The 26,905-nt window shown below is 44.9% G+C and overlaps 1 protein-coding gene across 1 annotated transcript in view; it reads left to right on the top strand.

Annotated features, from left to right (window-relative positions):
- The window catches only part of wdr32 (WD repeat domain 32), a 128,560-nt gene that overhangs the window by 76,913 nt on the left and 24,742 nt on the right, over positions 1-26,905 (top strand). Inside the window, exon 6 of the mRNA XM_068047430.1 lies at positions 11,558-11,703. Within this exon, the coding sequence (XP_067903531.1) occupies positions 11,558-11,703 (146 nt within the window). The remainder of the gene's footprint in view (positions 1-11,557; positions 11,704-26,905) is intronic.

Genomic DNA, 26,905 nt, shown 5'->3' with positions numbered 1-26,905 from the left:
CAGCGAGTTAACATCCGTAGCACTTAAAACAGCTAGAGGCGCTGCACAAAGAACAGCCAGACGCTGCGCAAATAACTACTGGCAACACCTATGCAGTCATATTCAGCTGGCCTCCGACACCGGAAACATCAGAGGAACGTATGATGGCATTTAGAGAGCTTTTGGGAACCATCAGGAAGATCGCCCCACCCCCGCCCCCACCGCCCCAAGTCTAAATCAGGGGACACGATCACTGACCAACGCAGGCAGATGGACTGCTGGGTGGAGCACCATCTCGAACTGTACTCCAGGGAAAATGTTGTCACTGAGACCGCCCTCAATGCAGCCCAGTCTCTGCCAGTCATGAATGAGCTGGAAGAACAGCCAAAAAAATCGGAACTCAGTGATGCCATTGACTCTCTAGCTAGTGGAAAAGCCCCTGGGAAGGATGGCATTACCCTTGAAATAATCAAGATTGCCAAGCCTACTATACTCTCAGCATTCCATGAACTGCTTTGCCTGTGCTGGGATGAGGGAGCAGTACCACAGGACATGCGCGATGCCAATATCATCACCCTCTATAAAAACAAAGGTGACCGCGGTGACTGCAAAAACTACCGTGGAATCTCCCTGCTCAGCATAGTGGGGAAAGTCTTCGCTCGAGTCGTTTTAAACAGGCTCCAGAAGTTGGCTGAGCGTGTCAACCCTGAGGCACAGTGTGGCTTTCGAGCAGAGAGATCCACCATTGACATGCTGCTCTCCCTTCGCCAGCAACAGGAGAAATGCCGCGAATAACAGATGCCCCTCTACATTGCTTTCATAGATCTCACCAAAGCCTTTGACCTAGTCAGCAGACGTGGTTTCTTCAGACTACTCGCAAAGATCGGATGTCCACCAAAGCTACTAAGTATCATCACCTCATTCCATGACAATATGAAAGGCACAATTCAGCATAATGGCGCCTCATCAGACCCCTTTCCTATCCTGAGTGGCGTGAAACAGGGCTGTGTTCTCGCACCTACACTGTTTGGGATCATCTTCTCCCTGCTGCTCTCACATGCATTCAAGTCTTCAGAAGAAGGAATTTTCCTCCACACAGATCAGATGGCAGGTTGTTCAACCTTGCCTGTCTAAGAGTGAAGACCAAAGTACGGAAGGTCCTCATCAGGGAACTGCTCTTTGCTAACGATGCTGCATTAAGATCCCACACAGAAGAGTCTGCAGAGACTCTTCGACAGGACTGCGGCTGCCTGCAACGAATTTGGCCTAACCATCAGCCTCAAGAAAATGAACATCATGGGACAGGATGTCAGAAATGCTCCATCCATCAATATCGGCGACCAAGCTCTGGAAGTGGTTCAACAGTTCACCTACTTAGGCTCAACTATCACCAGTAACCTGTCTCCTGATGCAGAAATCAACAAGCGCATGGGAAAGGCGTCAGCTGCTATGTCCAAACTGGCCAAGAGTGTGGGTAAATGGCTCACTGACACGGAACACAAAAGTCCGATTGTATCAAGCCTGTGTCCTCAGTACCTTGCTCTACGGCAGCGAGGCCTCACCAAGAGCGACGTCTCAATTCATTCCATCTTCGCTGCCTCCGGAGAATCCTTGGCATCAGGTGGTAGGACCGTTTCTCCAACGCAGAAGTCCTCGAGGCGGCCAACATACCCAGCATATACACCCTACTGAGCCAGCGGTGCTTGAGATGGCTTGGCCGCGTGGAAGATGGCAGGATCCCCAAGGACACATTGTGCAGCAAGCTCACCACAGGTATCAGACCCACCGGCCGTCCATGTCTCCGCTTTAAAGACGTCTGCAAACGCGACATGAAGTCTTGTGACATTGATCACAAGTCGTGGGAGTCAGTTGCCAGTGATTGCCAGAGCTGGCGGGCAGCCATAAAGGCGGGGCTAAAGTGTGGCGAGTCGAAGAGACTTAGGAGTTGGCAGAAGAAAGACAGAAGCGCAAGGGGAGAGCCAACTGTGTGACAGCCCTGACAACCAATTTTATCTGCAGCACCTGTGGAAGAGTCTGTCACTCTGGAATTGGCCTTTATTGCCACTCCAGGCGCTGCTTCACCAACCACTGACCACCTCCAGGCGCTTACCCAATGTCTCTCGCGACAAGGAGGCCAAAGAAGAAGAAAAAAAGATATACGACATCACTAATTTTCATGTCATTTGCGAAATTACTGATCATGACTCCTATATTCACGTCTAAATCATTGATGCACACTACTAACAGCAAGGGTCCCAGCACCGATCCCTGTGTTACACCACTGGTCACAGACTTCCACTCGCAAAAACCAACCTCGGACATCACCTTTTGCCTCCTGCCAATAAGCCCATTTTGGATCCAATTTGCCAAATTGCCCTGGATCCCATGGGCTCTTACCTTCTTAACCAATCTCCCATGTGGGACCTTATGAAAAGCCTTACTGAATTCCATGTAGACTGCATCAATTGCTTTACTCTCATCTACACATCCTGTCACCTCCTCGAAAAACTCAATCACGTTTGTTAGACACGATCTCCCCATGACCAAGCCATGCTGACGATCCCTGATTAGTCCCTGCCTCTCCAAGTGGACATTAATCCTGTCCCTCAGAATTCTTTCCAATAGTTTCCCGACCACTGATGTTAGACTCACTGGTCTGTAGTCACCTGGTTTATCTCTACTACCCTTCTTGAATAATGGTGCCACATTTGCTGACCTCCAGTCCTCTGGTACCTCTCCTGTGGCCAGAGAGGATTTGAAAATTTGTGTCAGAGCCCCTGCTATCTCCTCCCTTAACATAATAGCTTGGGATGCATCTCATCTGGGCCTAGGGATTTATCCACTTTTAAGCCCCGCTAAAATAGCTAATACTTCTTCCCTTTCAATTTGTTCAAGTATATCACAATCCCCCTCCCTGATCATTACACCGACATCGTCCTTCTCCATAGTGAACACAGATGCAATGTAATCATTTAAGACCTCACCTATGTCCTCCGGCTCCACACACACATTGCCACTTTGCTCCCTAATGGGCATTATTCTTTCCCTGAGATTTCCCACGCACAAAGCCATGCTGACTATCCCTAATCAGACCTTGCCTTTCCAGATGCATGTAAATCCTATCTCTCAAAATCCCTTCCAATAACTTTCCCACCACTGATGTAAGGCCCACCGGCCTGTAGTTCCCTGGCTTATCCCTGCTGCCCTTCTTAAATAAAGGCACAACATTATAGCTATCCTCCAGTCTTCCGGTACCTCACCCGTGGCTAACGATGATACAAAAATCTCTGCCAAGGCCCCAGCAATCTCCTCCCTTGCTTCCCATCGCATCCTAGGATACACCTGGTCAGGCCCTGGGGATTTATCCACCTTAATGTGCTTCAATACCTCCAACACCACCTCCTTTGTAATGTTAATATGCTCCAGGATATCGGTGTTCCCTCCCTTGAACTCACTAGCTTCCATGACCTTCTCCACGGTAAATATGGACAAGAAATATTCATTTAAGACCTCGCCCATTTCCCGTGGCTCCACACATAGATTGCCACAATGATCCTTAAGGGGACCTACTCTCTCCTTAGCTGCCCTTTTATTCTTAATATACTGATAGAATCATTTAGGATTCCCCTTTATCTTATCTGCCAGGGAAATCTCATGGCCCCTTTTAGCCCTCCTAATTTCCTTCTTAAGTGTAGTTCTACAGCCCCTATACTCCTCGAGGGACTCGCTCGATCCCAGCTGCCTATACCTGACATATGCCTCCTTCTTTATCCTGACCAGACCCTCAACGTCCCTCGTCAACCAAGGTTCCCTAAACTTGCCAGCCTTGCCCTTCCATCTAACAGGAACATGCCGGCCCTGAACTCTTCCTATCTCACTTTTAAAAGCCTCCCACTTGCCAGACGTCCCTTTACCTGTAAACAGCCTCTCCCATTCAACTTTTGAGAGTTCCTGTCTGATGCCATCGAAATTAGCCTTCCCCCAATTGAGGACTTCAACCTGAGGACCAGTCCTATCCTTTTCCATAACTATCTTGAAGCTAATAGAGTTATGGTCACTGGTCCCAAAGTGCTCCCTCACTGACACATCAACTATCTGCCCATCCTCATTTCCTAAGAGGAGGTCGAGTGTTGCCCCTTCTCTAGTAGGGCCATCCACATACTGCTTCAGAAAACTATCCTGGACACACTTAATAAATTCTTCCCCATCTGATCCCTTAGCACTAAGGCAGTCCCAGTCAATATTAGGGAAGTTAAAATCACCTCCTATTACAACCCTATAATTCCTACACCTATCTGTGATTGCCCTACATATATGCTCCTCCAATTCCCTCTGATTATTGGGGGGCCTATCGTATAATCCCATCAAAGTGATCACCCCTTTCTTATTTCTAAGTTCTACCCATATGGCCTCGCTGGACATTCCCCCCGGGATATCCTCTCTAAGTACTGCCGTGATGTCCTCCCTCATCAATAGTGCAACTCCCCCTCCTCTGTTACCTCCAGCTCTGTCACGCCAGAAGCATCGGTACCCCGGAACATTGAGCTGCCAGTCCTCCCCATCCCTCAACCACGTTTCTGTAATAGCTATAATATCACAATCCCATGTACCAATCCATGCTCTGATTTCATCTGCCTTACCTGTGAGGCTTCTTGCATTAAAGTAAATTCAGTTTAACCTACCAGACCTTCCACGCTCCCTGTCCTGCCCCTGCACGGCCTGCCAACCGGACTTGCTTTAACCTCTACATTTGCCTCAACTATCTCATCTGAGAGACTACTACTTTGGGTCCCACCCCCTGCAAGACTAGTTTAAACCCTCCAGAGTAATACTCGCAAACCTCCCCGCAAGGATATTGGTCCCCCTCCAGTTTAGATGCAACCTGTCCTTCCTGTACAGGTCACCTCTGCACCAGAAGAGATCCCAATGATCCAAGTAGCTGAAGCCCTCCTGCCTACACCAACTCTTCAGCCACGCATTCATTTGCCTAATCCTGCTATTCCTACCCTCACTGGCACGTGGCACAGGGAGTAATCCTGAGATTACAACCCTAGAGGTCCTGCTTTTTAACCTTCTGCCTAACTCCCTATATTCACTTTGCAGGACCTTATGTCTCTTCCTGCCTATGTCGTTAGTACCAATATGGACCACAACCTCTGGCTGCTCACCCTCCCCTTTCAGAATGTCCTGCAGCCGCTCCGAGACATCCTTGACCCTAGCACCAGGGAGACAACATACCATCCTGGAGTCTCGTTTGTGGCCGCAGAAACGCCTATCTGCACCCCTTACGATAGAATCCCCTATCACTATAGCTCTTCCAACCCTTTTCCTCCCCTGCTTGGCCGAACTTGGCTGTTGCTGCTTTCCCCTGGGAGGTCATCTTCCCATTTGTCCAGATTAAACTCCATCTACCATTTCTCCGCCCAAGTCTCCAACCAATCTATATCCTGCTGTATCCTCTGACAATCCTCATCACTATCCGCAACTCCAGCAACCTTTGTGTCGTCCGCAAACTTACTAATCAGAACAGCTACATTTTCCTCCAAATCATTTATATATACTACAAAGAGCCAAGATTACCATCGCTGAATCCCCCACTACCAACATCCTAGGGGCTACCATTGACCAGAAACTGAACTGGAGTAGCCATATAAATACCGTGGCTACAACAACAGGTCAGAGGCTAGGAATCCTGCGGCAAGTAACTTACCTCCTGACTCCCCAAAGCCTGTCTACCATCTCCAAGGCACAAGTAAAGAGTGTGATGGAATACTCTCCACTTGCCTGGATGGGTGCAGTTTCAACAACACTCAAGAAGCTCAACACTATCCAGAACAAAGCAGCCCGCTTGATTGGCACCCCATCTACAAACAGTCACTCCCTCCACCACGGATGCACAGTGGCAGCAGTGTGTACCATCTACAAGATGCACTGCAGCAATGCACCAAGGCTCCTTAGACAGCACCTTCCAAACCCGCGACCTCTACCAACTAGAAGGACAAGGGCAGCAAATACATGGGAACACCTGCAAGTTCCCCACCAAGTCACACACTTGACTTGGAACTATATCGCCGTTTCTTCACTGTCACTGGATCAAAATCCTGGAACTCCCTTCCTAACAGCACTGTGGGTGTACCTACCCCAAATGGACTGCAGCGGTTCAAGAAAGCAGCTTACCACCACCTTCTCAAGGGCAATTAGGGATGGGCAATAAATGCTGGTCTGGCCAGTGACACCCACATCCCATGAATGAATAAAAAAAAAAGTATTTAAATTAAAGAGGGGAATCTGTTGGTATCTAGTAAGTTCTGTTAATGGAGGTTAAATACCTAGTAGCTGAAGGTAATAGGATGAACAGGTGTTGGGTGTTGATTAGTTAATTGTACTCAGATGTGTATGTATAAAGAGCCAGCCAGCACTGGCTGGGTGTTAGGAGTGGAGAAGTAAGCTCTGTGGCAAGTAATAAACAGTCTCCAACAAAGCATCCTCGTCTTCACAAGCAGGCTTGGAGGTTTTTTGAACAAGCAAGGCGTAGTTTTTGCAAAATAGCATTTAAGAAAGGGTTTGCATATATGTAAAGTGATGTGATGCCTCAATAGTAGAATGATATGAATTGATTATGAAAGTTTTGATTAAAATATAATGTCTTTGCACGGTTTTCTATTTACTGATTATGATGCTTATCAAAAATGGACTGTTGTGGAACTGAGCCATTGAGTCTCGAAAGGTGAGTGACTCTAACAGTGTAGTGGTAAGGGCTGAACAATTGGCTTCTGCAGTTGGGCAGGATGGCATAAGTGGGTAGATGGGAGAGGTAATTGGACAGTGTTAGAACTGTAGAAAAGTTACGGCACAGAAAGAGGCCATTCAGCTCATCGTGGCTGCACCTGCTGAAAAACTAGATGCCCAATCTAATCCCACCTTCCAGCACCTGGTCCAAGGCCTTGCAAGTTCCTTTTACATGAGTTTAGGGTTTCTGCCTCGTCCACCGATCCCGGCAGTCAATTCCAAACACCTGCACCCTCTGGGTGAAAAAGGTTTTCCTCCTGTTCCCTCCAGTCCTTCTACCAATCACCTTAAATCTGTGCCCCCTGGTAATTGACCTCTCCGCTAGGGGAAACGGGTCCTTCCTATTCCTATCTCGTAGTGCTATCCAGCAAGTCCTACTCGAAGGTATATGTATATAGGCAATAGATGAAGATCAGATTTCCTGATCAAACAGTCTGCCTAGACTTTCTGTGCTCAAATGACTGGTTCATTGAGATAGCCCTAGGGTGGCAGGCACCTGCAGATTTGTACCTGAGCAGGAATTGGCAGCAGGGAGAAAGAAGAAAATTGAAGGTAGAATTGAAAAAAATGTAGCAGTTATTTGTCACTATTTTCAAATTACACTTGTTACCTTGTATTACAAGAAAGCTGCTTTGGGACTGCAGCATTTATAAGGAATTTCCATCAGTGGTTTATATTTTTAAAAATATGATTTGTTATCCATCGTTTGTATATAAAATATTGACACATTTATAAAAACTAATTGAGGGGCTAGAGGTGAACCGTTTGGAATGTTACATGGAGTGAACCAAATTGTGGGATGTTTAGTGGAACACAGATGTAAGGTAATTTGCAAAAGACCCAAAAGGGCGAAGAGGAAATACTTTTTTTATGCAGTAAGTTATTGTGATCTGGACTGGACTGTTAGAAAGAGTGGTGGTAGCAGGTTCAGTCATAAATTTCAAAAGGGAATTGGATCAATACTTGAAGGGGCAGGGGAGTGCGACTAGTTGAATAGCTCTTTTAAGAGCAGGCATGATGAGCTTATAGAACAGAGAACATTACAGCGCAGTACAGGCCCTTCAACCCTCGATGTTGCGCCGACCTGTGAAACCATCTGACCTACACTATTCCATTTTCATCCATATGTCTATCCAATGACCACTTAAATGCCCTTAAAGTTGGCGAGTCTACTACTGTTGCAGGCAGGGCGTTCCACGCCCCTACTACTCTCTGTATAAAGAAACTACCTCTGACATCTGTCCTATATCTATCACCCCTCAACTTAAAGCTATGTCCCCTCGTGTTTGCCATCACCATCCGAGGAAAAAGGCTCTCACTATCCACCCTGTCCAGCCCTCTGATTATCTTATGTCTCTATTAAGTCACCTCTTCTCCTCCTTCTCTCTAACGAAAACAACCTCAAGTCCCTCAGCCTTTCCTCGTAAGACCTTCCCTCCATACCAGGCAACATCCTAGTAAATCTCCTCTGCACCTTTTCCAAAGCTTCCACATCCTTCCTATAATGCGGTGACCAGAACTGCACGCAATACTCCAGGTGCGGCTGCACCAGAGTTCTGTACAGCTGCAGCATGACCTCGTGGCTCCTAAACTCGATCCCCCTACTAATAAAAGCTAACACACCATATGCCTTCTTAACAGCTCTATTAACCTGGGTGGCAACTTTCAGGGATTTATGTACCTGGACACCAAGATCTCTCTGCTCATCTACACTACCAAGAATCTTCCCATTAGCCCAGTATTCTGCAATCCTGTTACTCCTTCCGAAGTGAATCACCTCACACTTTTCCGCATTAAACTCCATTTGCCATCTCTCAGCCCAGCTCTGCAGCCTATCTATGTCCCTCTGTAACCTACAACATCCTTCGGCACTATCCACAACTCCACCGACCTTGGTGTCATCCGCAAATTTACTAACCCACCCTTCTACACCCTCATCCAGGTCATTTATAAAAATGACAAACAGCAGTGGCCGCAAAACAGATCCTTGCGGTACACCACTAGAAACTATACTCCAGGATGAACATTTACCATCAACCACCACCCTCTGTCTTCTTTCAGCTAGACAATTTCTGATCCAAAGCACTAATTCACCTTCAATCCCATACTTCTGTATTTTCTGCAATAGCCTACCGTGGGGAACTTTATCAAACGCCTTACTGAAATCCATATAGACCCATCCACGGCTTTACCCTCATCCACCTGTTTGGTCACCTTGTCAAAAAACTCAATAAGGTTTGTGAGGCACGACCTTCCCTTCACAAAACCGTGCTGACTATCGCTAATGAACATTCTTTTCAAGATGATTATAAATCCTATCTCTTATAACCTTTTCCAACATTTTACCCACAACCGAAGTAAGGCTCACAGGTCTATAATTACCAGGGCTGTCTCTACTCCCCTTCTTGAACAAGGGGACAACATTTGCTATCCTCCAGTCTTCCGGCACTATTCCTGTCGACAATGACGACATAAAAATCAAGGACAAAGGCTCTGCAATCTCCTCCCTGGCTTCCCAGAGAATCCTAGGATAAATCCCATCTGGCCCAGGGGACTTATCTATTTTCACACTTTCCAAAATTGCTAACACCTCCTCCTTGTGAACCTCAATCCCATCCAGCCTAGTAGTCTGTATCTCAGTATTCTCCTCGACAACATTTTCTTTCTCCACTGTAAATACTGACGAAAAATATTCATTTAACACTTCCACTATCTCCTCCGATTGCACACACAACTTCCCACTACTATCCTTGATTGGCCCTAACCTATCTCTAGTCATTCTTTTATTCCTGATATACCTATAGGGTTTTCTTTGATCCTATCCGCCAATGACTTCTCGTGTCCTCTCCTTGCTCTTCTTATCTCTCCCTTTAGATCCTTCCTGGCTAGCTTGTAACTCTCAAGCGCCCTAACTGAGCCTTCATGTCTCATCCTAACATAAGCCTTCTTCTTCCTCTTGACAAGCTCTTCAACTTCTTTAGTAAACCACGGCTCCCTCGCTCGACAACTTCCTCCCTGCCTGACAGGTACATACTTATCAAGGACACGCAGTAGCTGCTCCTTGAATAAGCTCCACATTTCGATTGTGCCCATCCCCTGCAGTTTCCATCCCCATCCTACGCATCCTAAATCTTGCCTAATCGCATCATAATTTCCTTTCCCCCAGCTATAATTCTTGCCCTGCGGTATATACCTGTCCCTGCCCATCGCTAAGGTAAACTTAACCGAATTGTGATCACTATCACCAAAGTGCTCGCCAACTTCTAAATCTAACACCTGGCCGGGTTCATTACCCAGTACCAAATCCAATGTGGCATCGCCCCTGGTTGGCCTGTCTACATACTGTGTCAGAAAACCCTCCTGCACACACTGGACAAAAACAGACCCATCTAAAGTACTCGAACTATAGTATTTCCAGTCAATATTTGGAAAGTTAAAGTCCCCCATAACCACTACCCTGTTACTCTCGCTCCTGTCAAGAATCATCTTTGCTATCCTTTCCTCTACATCTCTGGAACTATTTGGAGGTCTATAGAAAACTCCCAACAGGGTGACCTCTCCTCTCCTGTTTCTAACCTCGGCCCAGACTACCTCTGTAGACGAGTCCTCAAACGTCCTTTCTGCCGCTGTAATACTCTCCTTGATTAACGATGCCACACCCCCCCCTCTTTTACCCTCTTCTCCGTTCTTAGTGAAACATCTAAATCCCGGAACCCGCAACATCCATTCCTGTCCCTGCTCTACCCATGTCTCTGAAATGGCCACAACATCGAGATCCCAGGTACCAACCCATGCTGCAAGCTCACCCACCTTATTCCGGATGCTCCTGGCGTTGAAGTAGACACATTTTAAACCAAGCTCTTGCTTGCCAGTGCCCTCTTGTGTCCTTATAACCTTATCTCTGCCCTCACTACTCTCAACATCCTGCACACTGGAACTACAATTTAGGTTCCCATCCCCCTGCTGAATTAGTTTAAACCCCCCCGAAGAGCACTCGCAAATCTCCCCCCCCCCCCCCCCAGGATATTGGTACCCCTCTGGTTCAGGTGAAGACCATCCTGTTTGTAGAGGTCCCACCTACCCCAGAAAGAGCCCCAATTATCCAGGAAACCAAAACCCTCCCTCCTACACCATCCCTGCAGCCACGTGTTCAACTCCTCTCTCTCCCTATTCCTCGCTTCGCTAGCACGTGGCACGGGCAACAACCCAGAGATAACAACTCTGTTCTCGCTCTAAGCTTCCACCCTAGCTCCCTGAATTTCTGCCTTAAAACCCCATCTGTCTTAATGTGCTGTATCATTCCATGTTGCTTTTCAAAACCGAGAGTGTGCATATAAAGCAGCATAGAGGAGCTAAAGTGTATTGTTGCATTGTACTTAATTCACTTTAGTCTTTTGCGATTTTTTTTTTTGAATTAAACCTAAAATTGCGTGAATTACAAATGCTTTTCAATAATACACGTATGTATCCTTTTTGATGCAGATTTTGAATACTTGCATGTAATGAAGTGATATATATTTTACAGGTTTCCAGATGAATGGAAAATCAGTTCTAAAAGTTTTTTTAAAGTGAGCGCTAGGGGTTACATTGAAAAATCAGATTATATTTCAAAATTTCAGCTCATTGAATGTTTGTTTATTTATTGAATGCAATCTAATTCCCTGATTCTGTAAATGTATCTAAATCTACTTTATAATTCACAATAGAAATTTACAGAATTTCTGAAGCTCTTGTGTGATGGGCACTGCATCTCAGAGCTTCAAAAATGATTAATACTTGTGTATTGCAGCTGGATTTCCAAGAAATAGTCTTGAAGTTTTAACACCAGAGATTCCTGCAGAAAGAGATCGAGGGAATTGTATTACATCATTACAACTTCATCCCAAAGGCTGGGCTACATTAATTAGGTGCACAAGCAACACTGATGACCAAGAGGTGAGTGGCTTATATGAGACGTAAATTGTAAGAGGTTTTGTTTCCGTGTGAAGTGCATGATAATTTGGGTACTGGTTGAGTGCTTTTGTATATCCAACCAGGACACAGATTCTCAGTTTGACTCCTGATGGCTCAGCATGTTTATCCAGTCTGTTGCTCAGCCATAATAGGCCAGGAAGGTAAAGTTTTGACCTCCAGTCTTTGTGGAACTACATGGTTCAGTGGATGTGCTGCAATTTACCTGTGCCTTTCTGGGAGGAGAAATTTTCCAGCAGCACTGCTTCTGTTTGCCATCTTTAGTTATATGTGGGCAACCGATGAAGAGAGATTGAACTTGGCTCTGGTGTCTTCCAAAGTTGAATAGGGGGCCACTACTCACTGCCAAGGCACATATGAATAATCACCAATTAGGCATAGAACTGTAGACTAATCACTGCTAGTGCAGTTGTAACCCCAGAAAGAAGTCAGAAAAGGAGGTGGAGATTTAAAAAAAAAAAAAATCACAACATGCCTCCTGAATGGAATCCAGGATGGGGAGGATGCCAATCTAAGTTTCTTATGGAAGCACCCACTGAGGGATCCTTTAGTAAAAGGTTCATTGAGCAGGGAAATGGGACTAACTGGATTACTCTTTGAAAGAGCCAGTGCATACTTGATGGGCTGAATGGCCTCCATCTGTGCTGCACTAGTCTATGATTCTATGATTATTTCCATTTCATTATTGCTTGATAACCATTTTGGGTTAATTTAAACAATGGGTGATAGGTTAGTTGCCCTCTGTTCTAGGCTCAACCTGGAACCCTTATGATTGGCAGCTCATAAGAGGCTGAGCTTCACTGTCCGAGAAATCTCTCTGCGACAGAGTAGGCATGATTGCCCGAATAGCCAGTAGTAGAAAGCTTTGTCTTTCAGCACGCCATTAACATACCGTTTGTTTTTGCTCCATGAGCTTCTGGTCAGTTATTTTCTGTCACTTTGTCCTATCAACATCTCTTTTGTTATCTCGGCCCACCCCCTGCTTTACTTGCTTAAATCTTTTACATTCCTAATATTTGTCTGTTCTGAAGAAGGGTCACTTTCCTGAAACGTTAACTCTGCTTCTCTCCACAGATGCTGCCAGACCTGCTGAGTATTTCCAGCATTTCTTGTTTTTATTATAGTAGAAAGCAAGGACCAGCTAACATTAGGGAGCAAAGCTTGTAAGTGAGCCTAGGGAGTCAGCAAAGTTCTGTCTTTGTTATTTTTCACAATCTGAGGAGCATAGGAAATTATTTGTTCCCACTTTGAAAACTATTCTGTTCATTTGGTTTATGTTACATGAAATAAACCTGTCTGTTGGCTTAAAGTTGTGTCTCAACCTAATTAAGTGCTTTTCAGTCTGCCTTTCAGAAAGAGAGGACAAGGCATAGAGTCCTATATGGCATAGGAGGAGGCCATTTGGCCCATCGAGTCCCTGCCGGCTCTCTGCTGAGCAATCCAGTTAGTCCCACTCCCCTGCTCAATCGCTGTAGCCCTGCATGTTTATTTCCTTTGAGAGCCCACCCAATTTCCTTTTGAAATTATTGATTGTCTCCAGTTCCACCACCCTCGTGGGCAGCGAGTTCCAGGTCATTACCACTCGCTGCGTAAAACATCACATTCCTCCTGCATTTCTTGCCCAAAACCTAAATATGTGTCCCCTAGACCTTGTAGCATTAGTTAATGGGAACAGTTTTTCCTTGTCTAACTTATCTAAGGCTGTCATAATCTTGTACACCTCTGTCAAATCTCCCCTTAATCTCCTTAGCTCCAGGGAGAACAATCCCAGCTTTTACAACCTAACCTTGTAACTAAAACCCCCAACCCTGGAACCATTCTGGTAAATCTCCTCTGCACCCTCTCGAGAACCTTCACGGCCTTCCTAAAGTATGGTGATCAGAACTGGACGCAATACTCCAGTTGTGGCCTAATCAGAGCTTTATAAATGTTCAGCATAACTTCCCTGCTTTTGTACACAATGCCTCTATTTATGATCCCAAGATCCCATATGCTTTACTAACCACTCTCTTGGTCCAGCCACCTTCAGAAATTGATACACATGCACTCCCAGGTCCCTTTGTTCTTGCACACTCTTTAGAACTGCGCCATTAGGTATATATTGCCTCACCCTATCCCTTCTGTCAAAATGCATCACCCCACACTTGTCTGTATTCAATTTCATCTGCCACTTGTCTTCCCATTCTGCTAGCCTATCTATGTCCTGTTGAAGGCGGTTTGTATCATCTCCACTGTTTGCCACTTCTCCAAGTTTGGTATCGGCACATTTTGTTGCAGCAAATGTGATATTTCAGTAACCGATAAACAAAGGTTTTCTGATGTGATCTCTGGGTTCTGCTATCATTTAACTCGATATGATGCAGTAAAAGGTGTATTCTGGATTGTAGGTCCAAGGTCTGTTTGTAGTGATGCTGGACTGAGAGCATATCTAGTGTAAAACTTGAAAAGTTTGACAGTGGAACTCCATGATGCACCACAATCGAGCTTCTTATCCTGTATCTCCTGCAAGAATAATCTCTGAAGAATGAGATTCTATCCTCCCTACAAGCTTCATAGCAAAGACCCAAGAAACTGACTTGTAGCCATTTATTTTAATTTTGTGTAACCATAGACATGTAAACATTTCAAGTGATGAGCAGGTATTAGCAGTTCAGAGTAGGTGCTCTTCTGCCTTCTTGCTATCCCTAGATGGCAAGAACTGCCCAAGAATCAGGCAAGATTAACATTTGCCATCTAAGCAGCATCCAGCATGCTTCTCTTCATGAGGCACTTTCAGATCTACCTGTTGCCAAACATTAAAAAACATAACCTAAGAAATAGGAACAGGAGCTAGCCATACAGCCCCTCAAACCTCACATTAGATAGTATTAGTGAATTCCCTCAGCGAAAGTGTTCTGATAGTAGGAGACTTTGTTTCAGTAGGCCTAGTTTTGCAGTACTACCTTCCTCTTTCACTTTTGCCACAGGATCAAGTAGTGCAAAAGTAGCGGCATTTTTGTGACTGTTTCTAACATAAAGATACAGCACTTTATTATCTCAAACATTTCAAAGCACATCACATTTGCTCTTATGTAGGCTCAACACATCTGGCATTAAACATATAATGGGATCCCACAAATAGCAATGGAGAAATGGCCACTTTCTCACAGGCAGAAGCTTCAGCATTTGAGCTGAGATGAATTGATGTCGACTGGCTACTTCCTTTCTTGATCAGTATTGCATCTGGTACCAACTAGTGCCACTTCTAAGTGGAAGATGTTTAATTTCAATAACAAGAAATCAGCTGTTGAGATTATGGTTAGTTCCTAATACTCCATAAGCTGTATTTTAGAGGGGCTAGTGGAGGTGACACCATCTTACATTAGATGCCACTGAACATTTTTCGAGTATACCCCTTTAGGGAGGCCTATCTGGACTGAAACTATATTCCCCAGTTACACATCTAACTGCCAGGTAAAGTCTATTATGCAGTAACTATCTCATAGTACCCACGAGCCACAAAACGTTTCAATTGAACTGGTGGACACCACGTGCTCATATTCGGCTGCTCTGATCGTGGTCAAACAGGTTGAGAGATTGCTTCAGATGACTTTATATTTGCTGGATCTGTCTAAAGCAACATTTGCCAGCCAAAGGAGCAGACTCACCAGGAAGTCAGGTCATAGTATTATGGCATAGATGGAGGCTATTTAGTCCATCGGGTTCATGCTGGCTCTCTCTAGAGCAATCCAGTTGGTCCCATTCCCTCACTCTATACTTGTAGCCCTGCAAATTTATTCCCCTCAAGTGCCAATCAAATTTCCTTTTGAAATCACTTATTGTCTCCACTCCACCACCCTGAGGCAGCAAGTTCCAGGTCATTACCTGGAGGCGGTGGTGTAGTGGTATTGCCACTGGACTAGTAACCCAGAGACCCAGGGTATTGCTCTGGGGACATGGGGTCAAATCGCACCAAGGCAGAAGGTGGAATTTGAATTCAATTAATAATTCTGGAATTAAAAGCTAGTCTAATGTAAGAACATTGAACATAAGAACTAGAAGCAGGAGTAGGCAATTCGGCCCCTCGAGCCTGCCCCGTCATTCAATATGATCGTGGCTGATCTCATCTCGGCCTCCACTCCACTTTCCTGCCCGTTCTCCATAACCCTTCAACCCATTAGTAATTAAAAATCTATCTGTCTCCTCAAATTTACTCAAATGTCGCAGCATCCACCACACTCTGGGGAAGTGAATTCCACAGACTCACAACCCTTTGAGAGAAGTAATTTCTCCTCATCTCTGTTTTAAATCTGCTACCCCTTATCCTAAAACTATGACCTCTCGTTCTAGATTGCTCCACAAGAGGAAACATCATCTCTACGTCTACTTTTGTCAATCCCCTTAATCATCTTGTATACCTCAATTAGATCTCCTCTCATTCTTCTAAACTCTAGAGAGTAAAGACCTAAACTGCTCAATCCCTCTTCATAAGACAAACCCCTCATCCCTGGAATCAATCCTGTGAACCTCCTCTGAACTGCCTCCAATGCAACTACATCCCCCCTCAAGGGGACCAAAACTGTATGCATTACTCCAGGTGCTGTCTCAATAATGCCTTATACAGTTGCAGCAACACTTCCCTACTTTTATATTCTATTCCTTTAGCAATAAATGCCAAAATTCCATTTGCCTTCCTTATTACCTGCATACTAGCTTTCTGCGATTCATGCATGAGGACAGCCAGATCCCCCTGCACCGAAGCATTCTGAAGTTTTTCTCCATTTAGATAATTTGCCTTTCTGTTCTTCCGACCAAAATGGATAACCTCACACTTGTCCACATTAAACTCCATCTGCCAAATTTTGGCCCTTTCCTCTAACCTATCCATATCCATTTGTAAATTTCTTATTGCTTTATTGCAACTTACTAACCCACCTATTTTAGTGTCATCTGCAAATTTGGCTGTAGTGTCTTCTATCCCTGCATCCAAGTCATTAATATAGATTGTAAATAGTTGGGGCCCAAGGACTGCACCCTGTGGCACCCCACTAGTTACATCTTGCCAACCAGAAAAAGACCCATTGATCCCGACTCTCTGTTTTCTGTTGGTTAGCCAATCCTCTATCCAAGCTAATAAATTATCCCTAACCCCATGTGATCTTACCTTGTGTATTAACCTTTTGTGCAGCACCTTATCAAATGCCTTCTGAAAGTACAGATATACTACATCTACAGGAACCCCGTTATCCACTTTGCTTGTCACAGCTTCGAAGGACTGTAGCAAATTAGTCAAACATGATTTGTCCTTCATAAAACCTTGCTGACTCTGATGGATTGCGTTTTGACTTTCTAAATGTCCTGTTATTACTTCCTTAATAATGGATTCTAACAATTTCTCAATGACAGATGCTAAACTAACTGGTCTATAGTTTCCTATTTTTGGCTTCCCTCTCTTTGAATAAGGGCATTATATTAGCTTTTTTCCAATCCACTGGAACCTTTCCCACATCCAGGGAATTTTGGAATATTATAACCAATGGATCCACTATTTCCGCTGCTACTTCCTTTAAGACCCTTGGATGTAGGCCATCAGATCCTGGGGACTTGTCTGCCTTCAATCCCAATAGTTTGCTTAGTACTTTTTTCCCTAGTGATGATTTTTCTAAGTTACTCTCTTTCTATAACCTCTGCATTACCTGTTACTATTGGGATGGTACTAGTGTCCTCCACTGTGAAAACTGAGGAAAAATACTGATTTAATGTCTCTGCCATTTCTGCATTCCCCTCTATTAACTCCCCAGTCTCATCCTCCAAGGGACCAACATTCACTTTAGCTACTCTCTTCCCTTTTTTATATACTTATAGAAGCTTTTTCTATCCATGTTTATATTTTGCGCTAGTTTTTTCAGAATTTACCTTTGCTCTTTTTTTATTACTTTTTAGTAACCCTTTGCTAATCTTTAAAAGTTTTCCAATCTTCCAGCCTGCCACTGGCCTTTGCAATATGGTATGCCTTAGTTTTTGTCTTTGTTATCCTTAACATGGATGTTTTCCCCCCTCTTAGAATCTTTCTTCCTCTCTGGAATATATTTTAGTTGGGAGGAATTGAAGATATCCTTTAAACATCTGCCACTGCTCATCAACTGTTCTACCTTTTAGTCTTCCTGCCCAGTCCACTAGGGCCAAATCTGTCCTCATGCCTATGTAATTACCTTTGTTTAACTCCAGAACGCTAGTGTGGGACTCCAGTTTCTCGCCCTCAAACTGAATTTGAAATTCTAGCATGCTATGATCACTCTTCCCTAGAGGATCCTTAACTATGGGATCATTAATTAATCCCACCTCATTACACAATACCAAATCTAGAATAGCCTGCTCCCCGGTTGGTTCCACAACCTATTGCTCCAAAAAACAATCTCTAATACATTACTCTCCCTCGAGGCTACCTTTGCCAATTTGATTAATCCAGTCTGTATGCATTTATTATCACCCATGATTATTGCCATACCTTTCTTGCAAGCCCCCAGTATTTCCTTTCCTGGTTTATACTATGCCCCACTGCGGAACTACTGTTGGGGATCTATAGATTACTCTCACCAGGGTTGTCTTTCCCTTGCTATTTCTTATTTCTACCCATGATGTTCCATAAAGCCATTGTCAATTGTTGTAAAAACCCATCTGGTTCACTAATGTCCTTTAGGGAAGGAAATTTGCTGTCCTTACCTTCATGTGACTCCAGACCCACATCAATGTGGTTGACTCTTAAAATGCCCTCTGAAATGGCCTAGCAAGCCACTCAGTTGTATCTAACCGCTATGAAGTCAATAAAGAATGAAACCGGACAGACCATGCGGCATCGACATAGGCACCAGAAATGACAACGGCAAACCCAGCCCTGTCATAGAAACATAGAAAATAGGAGCAGGAGTAGGCCATTCGTTCCTTCGAGCCTGCACCGCCATTCAACACGATCATGGCTGATCATCCAAACTCAGTACCCTGTTCCTGCATTCTCTCTGTATCCCTTGATTCCTTTAGCCCTAAGAACTATATCTAACTCTTTCTTCAATATATTTAATGATTTGGCCTCAACTGCTTTCTGTTGTAGAGAATTCCACAGGTTCACCACACTCTGGGTGAAGAAATCCCTCCTGATCTCAGTCCTAAATGGCTTACCCCTTATCCTTAGAATGACCCCTGGTCCTGGACTCCCCCGCCATCGGGAACATCCTTCCTGCATCTAGTCTGTCCAGTCCTGTTAGAATTTTGTAGGTTTCTATGAGATCCCCTCTCATTCTTCTAAACTCTAGTGAATACAAGCCTAATCGACCCAATCTCTCTTCATACGTCACTCCTGCCATCCCAGGAATCAGTCTGGTGAACCTTCGCTGCACTCCCTCCATAGGAAGAACATCCTTCCTCAGATAAGGAGACCAAAACTGCACACAATACTCCAGATGTGGTCTCACCAAGGCCTTGTATAATTGCAGCATGACATCCCTGCTCCTGTACTCGAATCCTCTCGCTATGAAGGCCAACATACCATTTGCCGCCTTAACTGCCTGCTGCACCTGCATGCTTACTTTCAGCGACTGGTGCACAAGGACACCCAGGTCTCGCTGCACCTCCCACTTTCCCAATCTATCGCTGTTAAGATGATAATCTGCCTTTCTGTTTTTGCCACCAAAGTGGATAATCTCTCATTTATCCACATGATACTGCATCTGCCATGTATTTGCCCACTCACTCAACCGGTCCAAATCACACTGGAGCTTCTCTGCATTCTCCTCACAGCTCACACTCCCACCCAGCTTTGTGATATCTGCAAACTTGGATATATTACATTTAATTCCTTCATCTATATCATTAATATATATTGTGAATAGCTGGGGTCCTAGCACTGACTGGGGTCCTAGCACTGATCCCTGTGGTACTTCACTAGTCACTGTCTGCCACTCAGAAAAAGACCTGTTTATCCCTATTCTTTATTTCCTGTCTGCCAACCAGTTCTCTATCCATGTGAGTACCTTACCCCCAATCCCGTGTGCTTTAATTTTGTACACTAATCTCTTATGTGAGACTTTATTGAAAGCCTTCTGAAAGTCTAACCCTGTTGACCCTGCAAAATCCTCCTTGCTAACATCTGGGGGCTTGTGCCAAAGTTGGGAGAGCTGTCTCACAGACTAGTCAAGCAACAGCCTGATATAGTCATATTCACTGAATCATACCTTACAGACAATGTCCCAGACGTTGCAATCACCAACCCCGTGTATGTCCTGTCCCATGGACAGCTCTTACCCAGCAGAGGTGGCAGCAGAGTGGTATACAGTCGGGATTGAGTTGCCCTTGGAGTCCTCAACATCGACTCCAGACCCCATAAAGCCTCATGGCATCAGGTCAAACATGGGCGAGGAAGCCTCCTGCTGATTACCACCTACTGCCGCCCCTCATCTGATGAATCCGTACTCCTCCATGTTGAACAGCGGCTTGGAGGAAGCACTGAGAGTGCAGAATGTACTCTGGGTGGGAGACTTCAATGTCCGTCACCAAGAGTGGCTCAGTAGCACCACTGCTGACTGAGCAGGCTGAGTCCTAAAGGACATAGCTGCTAGAGTGGGTCTGCTGCAGGTGGTGAGGGAAAAATATACTTGACCTCATCCTCACCAATCTGGATGCTGCAGATGCATCTAACCATGACATTATTGGTAGGAGTGACCGCCGCTCCTTGTGGAGACAAAGTCCTGTCTTCACATTGAGGATACCCTCCGTCGTGTTGTGTGGCAGGCACTAACACCGTGCTAAATGGGATAGATTTCGAACAGATCTAGCAATGCAAAACTAGGCATCCATGAGGCGCTGTGGACCATCAGCAGAATTGTACTCAATCATAATTTGTAACCTCATGGCTCAGCATATCCCCCACTCTACCATTACCATCAAGTCGGGGAACCAACCCGATTCAATGAAGAGTGCAGAAGGGCATGCCAGAAGCAGCACCAGGCATACCTCAAAATGACAACTTGCAGTCCAAACAGCGTAAGCAGCATACGATAGAGCTAAGCGATCCAACATCCAATGGATCAGATCTAAGCTCTGCAATCCTGCCACATCCAGTCATGAATGTTGGACAATTAAACAACTAACTGGAGGAGGTGGCTCCACAATATGTCCATCTTCAATGATGGGGGAGCCCAGCACATCAGTGCAAAAGATAAGGCTGAAGCATTTGCAACAATCTTCAGCCAGAAGTGCTGAGTGGATGATCCATTTCGGCCTCCTCCTGAAGTCCCCAACATCACAGATGCCAGTCTTCAGCCAATTCGATTCACTTCGCGTGATATCAAAAAAGGACTGAAGGCACTGGATACTGCAAAGGCTATGGGCCCTGACAACATTCAGGCAATAATACTGAAGACTTGTGCTCCAGAACTTGTCGTGCCCCTGGCCAAGCTGTTCCCCCAGTACAGCTACAACAATGGCATATATCCGGCAATGTGAAAAATTGCCCAGGTATGTCCTGTACACACAAAGGAGGACAAGTCCAACCCGGCCACTTACTGCTCCATGAGTCTACATTCAATCATCAGTAAAGTGATGGAAGGTGTCGTCAACAGTGCTATCAAGCAGCACTTGCTTCGCAATAACCTGCTCAGTGACGCTCAGTTTGGGTTCTGCCTGGGCCAGTCAGCTCCTGACCTCTGGTTCAAACATGGACAAAAGAGCTGAACTCCGGTGAGGTGAGAGTGACATCAAGACAGCATTTGACCGAGCATGGCATCAAGGAGCCCTAACAATGCTGGAGTCAATGGGAATCGGGGGAAAAACTCTCCGCTGGTTGGAGTCATACCTAGCACAAAGGAAGATGGTTGTTGGACGTCCTTCATCTTGGCTCCAGCACCCCCATAATCCTTGACTCCCTTGTTGATCAAAAGTTTGTCTAATTCAGGCTTGAATATATTCAATGACCCAACCTCCACTGCTCCCTAGGGAACAGTAGGCCATTCAGCCCCTCAAGGCTGCTCTGCCATTCAGTAAGATCATGGATGCTCTGATTTTGGCCGTAACTCCCTTTTCCTGCTGCTCCCCCCCCCACCCCCCCCCACCGAATAATCCTTGACTCCCTTGTCAATCAGAAATCTGTCTAATTCAACCTTAAATATATTCAATGACCCAGCCTCCACTGCTCCCTGGGGAAGTGAATTCCAAAGATTAATGACCCTCTGAAGAAGAAATTTCTCCTCATCTCTGCCCTAAATGGGTGACCCCCTATTTTTAAACAGTGCCCCCTAGTACTAGATTGGTTCCCCTCATCAGGCATCCTCTCGGCATCTACCTGCATAGGGAGTATGAGCAGCTAGGGGCTAAATTAAAAAGCAGAACCTCAAAGGTCATAATCTCTGGATTATTAACTGAACCACGAGCAAACTGGAGTAGGGTAAATAATATTAGAGTTAAATGTGTGGCTGAAAGATTGGTGTGGGAGAAATGGTTTTCAATTCATGGGGCACTGGCACCAGTATTGGGGAAAGTGGGAGCTTTACTGTTGGGATGGTCTTCACCTGAACCGTGATGGGACCAGTGTTCTGGCGAGTCGTATAACTAGGGAGGTAGAGAGGGCTTTAAACTAAATACTGAGGGCAAGGGATTAAGTGAGGGAATGTGTGATAATTTAAAGAGAAAGGAGAAGGTAAGAGAGCAAGATAGCAATAAGAGAATTTATAATCGAGTGTGGCAGGAAGGGACAACGTACAAACCTAAGAGTGCACAAGATAAGGCTGGAGGTTGTGAAAATGGTAAGACCGAATTAAAGGCACTCTGAATGCACGCCGCATTTGCAACAAGGTAGATGAACTGACAGCACAAATAGAAGTGATCTAATTGCCATTACAGAGACGTGGCTGCAGGGTGACCAAGGCTGGGAACTGAATGTTCAAGAGTATTTGACATTAGGAAGGATAGGCAAAAAGCAAAAGGAGACGAGATAACGCTGTCCGTCAAGGATGAGATTAATACATTAGTGAGAAAGGATCTTGGATTGAAGGATCAAGATGTTGAATCAGCTTGGGTAGAGCTAAGAAACAGCAAGAGACAGCAAAGTAGGAGTTGTTTATAGGTCACCCAAGAGTAGCGGTAATGTAGACATGCTGTAAATCAGGACATTAAAGGTGCATGTAACAAGGGTAATACAGTAATTATGAGCAACTTCAATCTACATATAGACTAAACCTAATGAGCACTAATGCTGTGGAGGATGAATTCCTGGAATGTATATGAGATGCTTTTCTAGAACAGTATGTTGAGGAACCAACTAGAGAACGGGCTATTTTAGATCTGGTATTGTGCAATGAGAAAAGGGCTAATTAATCGCATTGTAAAGGAGCCTCGAGGGACGAGAGACAATAATGATAGAATTTTACCTTGAGTTTGAAAGTGATGTAGTTCAATCCAAAACTAGGGTCTCAAATCTAAACAACGGAAACTACAAAAGTATGAGGGGCAAGTTGGCTGTGGTAGATTCAGAAATAAACTAAAAGCTATGACGGTAGACCAATAATTAAAGAATTAATACATGGTTTACAACAAACGTACATTCCTTCGAGGCACAAAAACCCAACAGGAAAGGTGATCCAACCTAAGCTAACAAGAAGTTCCAGTTTGAAATTCTAACTACCCTCATGTATGTTAGTGGTGTTGGGGGGTGAGAGAGACAAGTTACGGGGACCGTGTCGAGGGAGTTTTACATCCATTCGACTGTATCTGATATTTAAAATGTGTGAAATCTAAGATATGCAGTTATCCGGCACTAAGGGTCTTTGATTTCAGGAGCACTGAATTTGCACAGGGTTTTTTTTTTCTGTAGACAAGTGAAGTGTGGAGTTTGCAAGTTCTCCCTGTGAGCGCCTGGGTTTCCTCCGGGTGCTCCGGTTTCCTCCCAAATGCCAAAGACTTGCGGGTTGATAGGTAATAAAAAAAAAAATTGTCCCTAGTGTAGGTAGGTGGTAGGAGAATTGAGCGAAGGTGGGGAAGTGAGGGAAAAATGGGATTAATGTATAGGATTAGTATAGAATTAGAACATTACAGCGCAGTACAGGCCCTTCGGCCCTCGATGTTGCGCCGACCTGTGAAACCATCTGACCTACACTATTCCATTTTCATCCATATGTCTATCCAATGACCACTTAAATGCCCTTAAAGTTGACGAGTCTACTACTGTTGCAGGCAGGGCGTTCCACGCCCCTACTACTCTCTGAGTAAAGAAACTACCTCTAACATCTGTCCTATATCTATCACCCCTCAACTTAAAGCGATGTCCCCTCGTGTTTGCCATCACCATCCGAGGAAAAAGACTCTCACTATCCACCCTATCTAACCCTCTGATTATATAAATGGGTGGTTGATGGTCGGCATGGACGTGGTGGGCTGAAGGACCTGTTTTGGTGCTGTATCTCTCTCTGACTCTGACTCTAAGTTAAAGATTGTATTAGACCAAAGGAAGAGGCTTACAAAGTTGTCAAAAAAGTAGTAAGCCTGAGGATTGGGAGCATTTTGGAATTCAGCAAAGGAGGACCAAGAAATTGATAAAAATAAAATATGAATGTAAACTAGCGAGAAACATAAAAACAGACTGTAAAAGCTTCTATAGGCACAATCACATCCTTCCAATAGTGTGGTGCCCAGAACTGTACACAGTACTCCAGCTGTGGCCTAACTAGCGTTTCATACAGCTCTATCATAACCTCCCTGCTCTTATATTCTATGCCTCGGCTAATAAAGGCAAGTATCCCACATGTTTTCCTAACCACCTTATCTACCTGTGCTGCTGCCTTCAGTGATCTATGGACAAGTACACCAAGGTCCCTCTGTACTTCCTAAGGTCCTAACATCCATTGTATATTCATTGTACTTCCTCGGGTCCTACCACCCATTGCATATTCCCTTGCCTTCTTAGTCCTCCCAAAATGCATCACCTCACTTTTCAGGATTAAATTCCATTTGGCACAGCCCGTCTATATCGTCCTGTAAATTAAGGCTTTCCTTAGAGTTAGATTAGGGCCAATCAAGGATAGTAGTGGGAAGTTGTGTGTGGAATCAGAGGAGATAGGGGAAGTGTTAAATGAATATTTTGCGTCAGTATTTACAGTAGAGAAAGAAAATGTTGTTGAGAATACTGAGATTCAGGCTACTAGGCTAGATGGGATTGAGGTTCACAAGGAGGAGGTGTTAGCAATTTTGGAAAGTGTGAAAATAGATAAGTCCCCTGGGCCAGATGGGATTTATCCTAGGATTCTCTGGGAAGCCAGGGAGGAGATTGCAGAGCCTTTGTCCTTGATCTTTATGTCGTCATTGTCGACAGGAATAGTGCCGGAAGACTGGAGGATTGCAAATGTTGTCCCCTTGTTCAAGAAGGGGAGTAGAGACAGCCCTGGTAATTATAGACCTGTGAGCCTTACTTCGGTTGTGGGTAAAATGTTGGAAAAGGTTATAAGAGACAGGATTTATAATCATCTTGAAAAGAATAAGTACATTAGAGATAGTCAGCACGGTTTTGTGACGGGTAGGTCGTGCCTCACAAACCTTATTGAGTTTTTCGAGAAGGTGACCAAACAGGTGGATGAGGGTAAAGCAGTGGATGTGGTGTATATGGATTTCAGTAAGGCGTTTGATAAGGTTCCCCACGGTAGGCTATTGCAGAAAATACGGAAGTATGGGGTTGAAGGTGATTTAGAGCTTTGGATCAGAAATTGTCTAGCTGAAAGAAGACAGAGGGTGGTGGTTGATGGCAAATGTTCATCCTGGAGTTTAGTTACTAGTGGTGTACCGCAAGGATCTGTTTTGGGGCCACTGCTGTTTGTCATTTTTATAAATGACTTGGAAGAGGGTGTAGAAGGGTGGGTTAGTAAATTTGCAGATGACACTAAGGTCGGTGGAGTTGTGGATAGTGCCGAAGGATGTTGTAGGGTACAGAGAGACATAGATAGGCTGCAGAGCTGGGCTGAGAGATGGCAAATGGAGTTTAATGCGGAAAAGTGTGAGGTGATTCACTTTGGAAGGAGTAACAGGAATGCAGAGTACTGGGCTAATGGGAAGATTCTTGGTAGTGTAGATGAACAGAGAGATCTTGGTGTCCAGGTGCATAAATCCCTGAAGGTTGCTAACCAGGTTAATAGGGCTGTTAAGGCATATGGTGTGTTAGCTTTTATTAGTAGGGGGGTCGAGTTTCGGAGCCACGAGGTCATGCTGCAGCTGTACAAAACTCTGGTGAGACCGCACCTGGAGTATTGCGTGCAGTTCTGGTCACCGCATTATAGAAAGGATGTGGAAGCTATGGAAAGGGTGCAGAGGAGATTTACTAGGATGTTGCCTGGTATGGAGGGAAGGTCTTACGAGGAAAGGCTGAGGGACTTGAGGTTGTTTTCGTTGGAGAGAAGGAGGAGGAGAGGTGACTTAATAGAGACATATAAGATAATCAGAGGGTTAGATAGGGTGGATAGTGAGCGTCTTTTTCCTCGGATGGTGATGGCAAACACGAGGGGACATAGCTTCAAGTTGAGGGGTGATAGATATAGGACAGATGTGAGAGGTAGTTTCTTTACTCAGAGAGTAGTAAGGGTGTGGAATGCCCTGCCTGCAGCAGTAGTAGATTCGCCAACTTTAAGGGCATTTAAGTGGACATTGGATAGACACATGGATGAAAATGGAATAGTGTAGGTCAGATGGTTTCACAGGTCGGCGCAACATCGAGGGCCGAAGGGCCTGTACTGCGCTGTAATGTTCTAATTCCCTCCTCACTATTTACGACACCACCAATTTACGTGTCATCTGCAAACTTACTGATCATACCATCTATATTCACGTCTAAATCATTAATGTACACTACAAACAGCAAAGGTCCCAACACTGATCCCTGTGGTGCACCACTGGTCACAGGCTTCCACTCACAAAAACAACCCTGGACCATTACCCTCTGCCTCCTGGATCCAATTTGCCAAATTGCCCTGGATCCCATGGGCTCTTACTTTCTTAACCAATCTCCCATGCAGGACCTTATCAAAAGCCTTACTGAAGTCTATGTAGACTACATCAGCTGCTTTACCCTCATCTACACATTTCGTCACCGCCTCAAAAAATTCAATCAAGTTAGTCAGACACGATCTCCCCCTGACAAAGCCATGCTGACTATCCCAGA

Source organism: Heterodontus francisci, chromosome 1 (assembly GCF_036365525.1).
Source record: "Heterodontus francisci isolate sHetFra1 chromosome 1, sHetFra1.hap1, whole genome shotgun sequence".
Classification (NCBI taxonomy): domain Eukaryota; kingdom Metazoa; phylum Chordata; class Chondrichthyes; order Heterodontiformes; family Heterodontidae; genus Heterodontus; species Heterodontus francisci.
The sequence above is the reverse complement of the archived record's forward strand: the minus strand, read 5'-3'. Positions and strand labels throughout refer to the sequence as shown.